This window comes from Glycine max, chromosome 15, assembly GCF_000004515.6.
Source record: "Glycine max cultivar Williams 82 chromosome 15, Glycine_max_v4.0, whole genome shotgun sequence".
Lineage (NCBI taxonomy): Eukaryota > Viridiplantae > Streptophyta > Magnoliopsida > Fabales > Fabaceae > Glycine > Glycine max.
Genome location: NC_038251.2, coordinates 6,785,662 through 6,794,011, shown reverse-complemented (window position 1 = coordinate 6,794,011; position 8,350 = coordinate 6,785,662). Strand labels below are relative to the sequence as shown.

At 34.0% G+C, this 8,350-nt stretch overlaps 1 protein-coding gene across 1 annotated transcript; it reads right to left on the bottom strand.

Annotated features, from left to right (window-relative positions):
* Positions 1-289: 289 nt before the first annotated feature.
* On the bottom strand, positions 290-6,471 carry LOC100790126 (integrin-linked protein kinase 1). Its single transcript, XM_003546006.5, has 12 exons — positions 5,935-6,471; positions 4,924-4,998; positions 4,705-4,800; positions 3,692-3,777; positions 3,487-3,607; positions 3,277-3,356; positions 3,069-3,131; positions 2,829-2,935; positions 2,548-2,633; positions 1,988-2,109; positions 1,581-1,692; positions 290-685 (listed from the first exon to the last, which is right to left on the bottom strand). The coding sequence occupies exons 1-12, from the start codon at positions 6,247-6,249 to the stop codon at positions 578-580; spliced, it is 1,371 nt and encodes a 456-aa protein (XP_003546054.1). The 5' UTR covers positions 6,250-6,471; the 3' UTR covers positions 290-577.
* Between the last annotated feature and the right edge of the window lie 1,879 nt (positions 6,472-8,350).

The following is an 8,350-nucleotide window of genomic DNA, read 5'->3' as shown; positions in this document are numbered from 1 at the left end:
ACTTAAAAGAGTGATGTTATTTTCTTGTGTTCGGACATGACCATCCTTCCAAATAGGCAACTGCTGGTGCTTGTATATAGACTGGCCGTAAATGCTTCTATTTTTTCTCCATTTTTTTTTTTTGCTGAATTCTATTTTTTCTCCATAATCTCTTATTCGCGTAATATATTTTATTATTTATTAATCATCTTAATTCTGTTGCTTAATGGTAATGTATATACGCTAGCTGACTTTCAAATTTCGATTTAATTGGTGAAGTTCTTCAGCTAAAAATCTATTGCATGATATATACCCAACAAAAATGTCTTGTTACATAATAATGTACATGACAGGGAGCAAATTCCTTAGAATACGTGTATATGTTACATACAAATACTAATTCTGTCACCAGACATAAATGTAATTGGAAATAAATCATCGAGTATAAAGAATCTTGAAAGACGAAAACAACCATGAACCTGTGAATGAATACACACGAGAAAACGTTGCAAAGCTCCAACTCAAGAAGTCAAATTTGGTTGCTATCTTTTATCTTTATACCAATATTTTAGTTACAGGATAAGACCAATGTTCTCCTTCATATTCTGCTTGATGTGGAGCGAGATGAACCGCCACGACTACTTCCATTTGAATGATCTCTCTTCAACAAGGCCTCCAGATTTTGGAAGCATTTCAATGGCCTAACCTGCACGTTACAAACAGCAAGGAGCAAAAATTGTTAATGTTACAATTCCTCCACATGTTCTGTAATAAGCCAAATCTGTTCAGATAAATGAAATATAGTGCCACCTATTGTTTAATGCTGGAAAAAAAATGACAACTGCTTATATTTGAATACAACCAACCTTAACTGGGGGGAGGTGGATAAGTTGTTGGATACATTCTTCCTACAATTTCCCGTCATAAAACATCTTATTTTTCAGATTGCCCTTATGACTTGCGAGAATTTAAAAAAGAAAGCCAAAAGCCGAAAAGGGATGTATGGCAGCCTATGATTTTTTAACTCTAACTTCAATTATAATTTTTGTCAAGTATGAAATTGTCTTGTATAATATCCAAAGATAAACTGATTAAACAGCTAAACAGCCAAAGAAACATTGCATTTTCTACCAAAGAAGCCAGTACAGAAACCAAAGAAATAAAGCATTTCTCTGGCACATATGTAAGCCTGTGTCAGAAAAATGTCAATTTATGCAAGGGTTTACATTTCATTGAGATTCAAGAGATGTCATCCCATAATTACTTACTCCCCAATTACTTGTATACCAGTGTTGCCCGTGGAGTGGTGAGTTTTCACTTTTGTTTCTCAAGAATACAATTCCTGAGCTGGAAAATTCAAAAAGATCATACAGTTCTCTGTTATAACCCTAATTGCCGCATGTCATTCTATTCTTTCATACAAGCTCTCTCCTAGGTTATATCATTTTATTATTTTTCTTTGTTTTATTAAACCAGAAACATGTTTCAAATATTTATAAACAGAGATTAAGCATTCAGTCCAGTCTACACAATTTTGAACAAGCATATGCAAGCAAAAATATCTGATGCAGGGGAGGGGGGAATGTAAGAGAGATGACAACCTTCCAATGTCTTTTGTGACCAATTGTGTTGTAGATGGACTCCAGCTTTGTTATTATTTGCCTAAATGTTGGCCGCTTTGCTGGATTCTCATTCCAGCACTCTTCAATCAATCTATAATCATTAGAGAGATCAGCGAAACATAAAAAAAAAAAAATTAAAATTGTATCATTATCAAATGAGAAAAGGCAAAACTTGGCAAAGATATTATGTTAAATCAGAAGTATTGTTTGTAATTTCACACTCAGACAAAACAAACAATAGCAATGTGAGTCATGCATAGCCTAATAACGACATTTGCTTAATTGAAATTACCATGACTTGTGTTTGTGTAGACTGTAGAGTGTATTTGGCAAATCGTTTCACTTGCTGGATAGGAAAAATAACCCAAGAAACATAGAAGACTTACTCTCGAATTCCATGGGAGTAACGCTTGGCTGGTGCTTGGAAAGGTGGACGCTCTTTTGCAGCATATACCTTGGGAACTTCATCGTCTTGCTTTGCAGAAAAAGGAGGGCAGCCTTCAATCATCTAAAAGATAGCACATAAGAAACATCAATAATGACTACGGCAAGGTAGGATCTTAACATTCACACAAAAGCTACAATAATTCCATAAAACCAATAAACATTGTTAAAAACACAATAGCAGAAAATCATGCTATCATATTGTTGAAATTATTGGGTTTTGAGGGGAAAGAGAAGTAAATAATCAAATTAAAAGGATATTAAAATTCTGCATAGCCGATTTTCAAGGATAAACGATGTAGTTTAAATATCACTTAGGAACATGGTTTACTATGGACCATGTAGAGGTCAATTCAAGTGGCAGTCAAAACAGGTTTCATACAGCATATGGATACAGGAAAATAAATGGATCAACAATAACAACGATAATATTTCCATAAAATACTTTATAATGTATAGCTTTTATCTTTCCATTTAGAGATGAAACATTAAAAATAGTTACCTCTTGCAGAATTAGTGCAAATGAAAATACATCCACTTTAGTGTCATATTCTTCTTGTCTGAAAACTTCAGGAGCCACATAGCGGCCTATAAACAAAAACAAAAAATTTCCCAGTTTCAGAAAATAAAACCATGAATCAGCATGCAAAAGTCCAGCACATGGAAAATGTCACAATAATGACAATATTCTCTTATGCCCAACGAATAAGAAAATACAGCATTTCAGATATTTAGGTATTTCAAGTGTGCATAATGATAGTTCTGAAGAAAAGCAGCACCCACAGGAAGTATCTTGGCAAGTTAGAGGCTTGTCTTCTTTAACTGCCAGCAACTTGCTAACCCCAAAGTCTGCAACTTTTAGGTGCCCAGAATCATCCCGCAATATATTACTGTTAGCTTACTCATAAGCAACATTGATAAAAAAAGTGTAGACTGTATCAGACTATTAAACAGACGCATGGACTTCACATAAAAGAATAAGAATAGAGGAAAACACAATAATTGAAAAAAAGAAAAACTTACGAAGGCTCGAGATCACGGTGAATAATGGGCGATGGCTTATTTTCATGCAAATAACCCACTCCCCTGCATAATTTCACATAGAATGGTATTAACATTTTAATAGACAAAAAAAGAAAGGAGGAGACATCATTTTCCGTTAACCAGAACCCAATAGATGCTTCATCTAAACATAATTCAAATAAAATCAAGGCATGAGAGTGTCAAATACCTAGCAATGTCAAGTGCAAATCTCACAGCTGTTGATGGTTTCAAAGCTCCTTTTCTTTTCATGAAATCACGAAGATCTCCCTGCACAACATGGGGATAAGATTAAGAACGGAATATTTTCTATCACATTACTGTTAAACTTCAAACAAACATCAAAATTCCCAAGCAAAGCCCAAGAAATAATGTTCCATGTAACTGTAGGACAAAATACCTTGGGAAGATATTCTGTCACAATCATCATTGGACTACTCTGGGTCACAGCACCCAGAAATTGGACGACATTTGGATGCCGGATCTTCTGGAACAGAGCAAGCTCATCTCTGAAAGCCTTCCTGTGAAAAGTCAAGTATATTAATTATCAAGAAAGTATACAACAAAATGTAACAATCATTGCACAAGGTTTATAAGCAACTCACACTTTCTCCTCATCACTAATTACATCCTCCCCAAGCTTTTTTACTGCAACCTTTGTTCCACGCCACAATGCACTACAGAAAGTCCCCTGCAAATCAAGACAAGATTATGACATACAAGAATCATTTAGAAGCAATAAAATTGAAGATGATTCATGAACTTGAGTAATTATGTACACACAAACATGACATTTTAAGTGAATCTGCAAACTGGGTCTAGATATGAAATAGTTTTTTTGGCCAAAAAAGGAGGAATGTAAGGGGAGTTGAAAGAAGGCATCCCAGCTATGTTGACACCCCAACTTCAACTCCCCTGAAGCCACACCCCTCAAATATCATTGCAAAAAGGGAACTGTACCTAAGGAACCACACCAAGCCCAAGGAACCAAACTATAAGAATCTGTACCTAAGGAGCTCCTGAGAAATAAAGCTGGGGGGAGAGTCCCACCACCAAAAACATATATTATCAGCACCAAAAGCGGCAAGCTTGTCTGCACAAGCATTACCCTCTATAAATATGAGAGATCCTAAAATTCAAAGGTTGAGTTAATTTTATACAATTCTTCCAGCAATTCAAAATGCGACAGAAGAAGGATCAGAATAAGCATGAATTAAAAGCTTGGAATCAGTTTCTAGCCATAACCAGTTCCAATCCTCAACCGCTTTTTCAATGGCAATGATGGCAGCCATGATCTCAGCCATAAAAGCAAGTTTCACAGCAATTGTGTTCCCAAGACAAGGCAATAAAAAAAAGTTTATCATAAAAATTCAATACTGTACATCACAGCTATTAATAAAACTTTTAAAAGTTATTACCTAAAACTCGGCATATTAATTGAAAGGGGGAAATAAAGAAACCCAAAAGAAAACACAATGTGTTATAAATCTAATGATGGACGATGCAATTATAGAATTTCTTATTAAGTCCTCAAGGTTTATAAAATAAAATAATCTGAGGACAGACCAAATTGACCATAAAAAATAATAAAAACAATAAATCAGAATGAAGTTTTTACCTTCGTTATCTCCACACTGTTGGTAAAATCAAGCTCTTTAGGATTGATTTCATACTCTGGGACTTCACGCGCATGATTAACATGCATAGGGGCCATCTGAAACAGTATAATCACAATATATATTGGTAATCACCAGCAGAATACAAAAGCTAAAACTGATACGACAAGACCAATAAATAAAACAACTTAATAAAATTAAAATCCTAAATTCACACGCACCAAAGGCTTTGCTCCATGCTTCTCCAATAGTTTGATCACGTCATTCTTTTTATAAAAAATAGCATCTGCAAGTGGCTGTTTAAGAGATAGAAGATTAATAATCAGTCCTGTAATTACAATTTACATATCTAATAGTAGTATTTTATTTTCAAAGGTAGCCAATACAGAAGACCCTGGAACAGTCATTACAGAATACAGAGAAAGGAAAAGGGAGAACATGAAGACAAGACTACAAAGAACGTTCAGCAGAAACATGATACAGCATGAGCCTGTTTATATTGGGAATTAAACTAAGGATAAGCACAACCACAATTTTGGAGAAGCCTAGTACAATTTCCAGCACAAGATCCACCATATTTTCCAAGTTTCACATTACTTATATCCTCTTGATGTTTAATCCCATCATAAAAAAAATTTAAACAGATAAGAGCTAAGCCAACGTGCAACAGAAGTGTCTACTTCCAAATATTAGATGAAAACACTCTGCCAAATAAATGCTAATGAACACTCCCTGCTCCACTTTTAGTTCAAAACGAATAACGATAACCAAATGTAAAGATAAGATCAAGCTCCTTTTGGTAAGAGGAGAACCCAACTTAAATTCACTTCAAGAAACTCACACCTAAGCAATTAGTCAACCACCCTGTGCAAAGTGTAACAATAATTATGTGCACAAAATGCCTCCAAAGTTAATCTCCAACTCGATGTGCAATCAATTATTGGGGCATTACAATGCACAGAATGAATCCACATGACAAGATAAAGCATTTGCCTAGTCAAACAACATTAAAACAAGATACAATACAACAACCCTGAAGACCGAAACCTAACCTTGGCCTTTTCTAAATTACATCTATGGTAAATTGGTAATGTTACCCGCTTTGCCACACTAAAAGCAGGAAATAACAACAACACCAAACCATGCCAATTATCAAATCACAATTACTCATGGTACTAAACCCAATCAGGAATTGAAAAAAGAAAAAAAAAAAAAAAAAAAAGCTTAGTTACCGTGCTCCCCCATCGATCTTTGGGGTCAACTTCAGCACCTTTTTGGAGCAATAAATCAACAACATCAGTGAAGCCCTCACACGCCGCAACATGAAGAGCAGTGCGATTATCAATATCCTTGTAATTCACACTCACACCAGACTCCAACGCCTCGCGAATTCCATCCACATCGCCTTCGAATGCCGAATACATCAACCTCACACCCTGATCAACAGCTTCCCCATCTTTTTGGAGCTCTGCTTCTTTGTTATGGCGTTCTGGGGCAAGCGACGACTGCTTCCCCAGCGTAAACCTCGCAGGGTTTTTCGATTCCATAGCGAAAACAAAAGAAGAAGAAGAAGAAGAAGAAAAAAAAAAAGCAACCCAGAAGGTGAAGATCGAGAAAAATGTGATTTTGAAGATTGAACAGTGGAAAATTCAACAGCAAGAAAATTGGGTAAAGCTCGTATTTGCTTGGCTTTGAAAACTTTCCTAGTCCGACCAAGCAAGCCACTTGTGAACGATGTTTCGCTGTTTTTGTTCGGCCCAACGTGGAACAATTGTTTGAATTTCGGACTTTTCGGAGGATGCCGTGGGTTATACGCGTTGTGCTAAGCGCGTGACCCGTCTGCGGAAATGCCAGCGAAACGCGCCAACGCGGCGCATGAGTGCATATCTGACTAACCTGCGCCGTGAACTGCGTATGAATCTATGATGCAATTGCCGACGTTGTTTTAAGAAGATCTTGACCGTTGTTTTTGTTGAACGTAGAGTGGAATGATGGCATTTGATGCATTTTTTTTTCACCAGCAGCAGTGACGTTGAAATTTGAGAACTCCGTTTAGAAAATGAGATTACCAAAAGAGAAAAAGAAGGGAACTGATTGGATATTTATTTTAATGGAGAATTTTTCTGGATAACGACTGGTTGTTATTTTATTTGATGATTAGTATATATTTTATTTTAATTATCAGTGTATTTTCAACATAATTCAAAATTTTATATATTAATGGTATCTAATTCAGTTGATAAAGATGTGTGTAATGTTAAAAATTTCTGTGTTTTTTTATTCTCACCCAAAAAAAAATATTACAACTACCAAAATAAAACACTTTATATGTCGTGTAGATCAAGCAAGATATTATATGCAAACTTTTTTTTAGGGGTATTATATGCAAACTTTGTGAATAGAACAAGGTAATTGCTATTTACACCAATCCTAAATACTAAATATATTCCTCATTCTTTTTCCTTATTGATATCCAAAATATCCTTTTATATAATACCCTATTATTTGCGCTCTATCTATGTAGAAACTCTTCAAATTAATATTTGGTAAATTAATAAACTCTCTAAAATAATAAATTTGTCTGGTCCCGACTTGGGCCAATGTAAAAAATTAAAAAACTCGATAAAATAATAAGATAATAATTTTTCATAAGATCCCTTTATAATTTTCGGTTCTAAAAAAATCATAAATTAATAATTCATAGAAATTGAAAAATATATATTACACTCTATTGAAATATAATTCAATAGTTGTCTATTTTCCTTTAAAGTTTAAGTTTATTTGAAACTCATCTCTAACTTTTCTCATTGCATCCAAGTATTTTTGTATTAATCGTGAAGAGTGTTCGATGTCATAAGTATTTTCTCAGTATTTATTATACTTCAAAAGTCATTATTGATTTCCAATGCATATCAACAGAGTAGTTACTAATTTACCTTGAATCTTAAGGTTTGTTGTAACATAATTCTAAGAGATATAAACTAATTTGTCTTTTTGTTTGGTATGTACAGTATAATTACTTAAAAACTCTTTAAATTAATAATTATTAATTTATCGATAAATTAATAACTATCTAAATTAATAAATTTTTCTGATCTTACATTATTGATTTATAGAGTTTTAAGTGTAGGTTGTTTTCTAAATTTTTCCTAACTTTTTTTCCGTTACTCTTCTATCTGTCAAAGATTACAATCTTATATTTATAGGATCATTTACCTTTTTTTTATTGAATTCTTAATATTGTGTGTGCCTATGCAAGGTGCGTTTTCATTTTTTATCCTTTCAAACGAGATATAATTTATATCCGTAAGGTAATTTCCGAAGTACAGAATCATAAAAAATTACTCAAATTTAAGCTCTGTCAATTTTATGTTTTTTTTTTTAAAAAAAAAAAGAAACTGATTAAGAATTCGAACATCTAGTCACTCTACTCTGGACAATTGGAGCTTTAGAGCAGAACATAATTACTTAGTTAATTACCATATTTCTGAATTCTGAATTCTGAATTCTGAATTCTTAGCTCAGAAATTAGTTCACAAACACATTCCACTATCTTTGACCTCTTTTATAAGATTAATATGTCTCAGATTCCTTACTGAACCTCACACCACTTAAGGCTGATAAGTGAAGATCGTAAGCACTAATAGT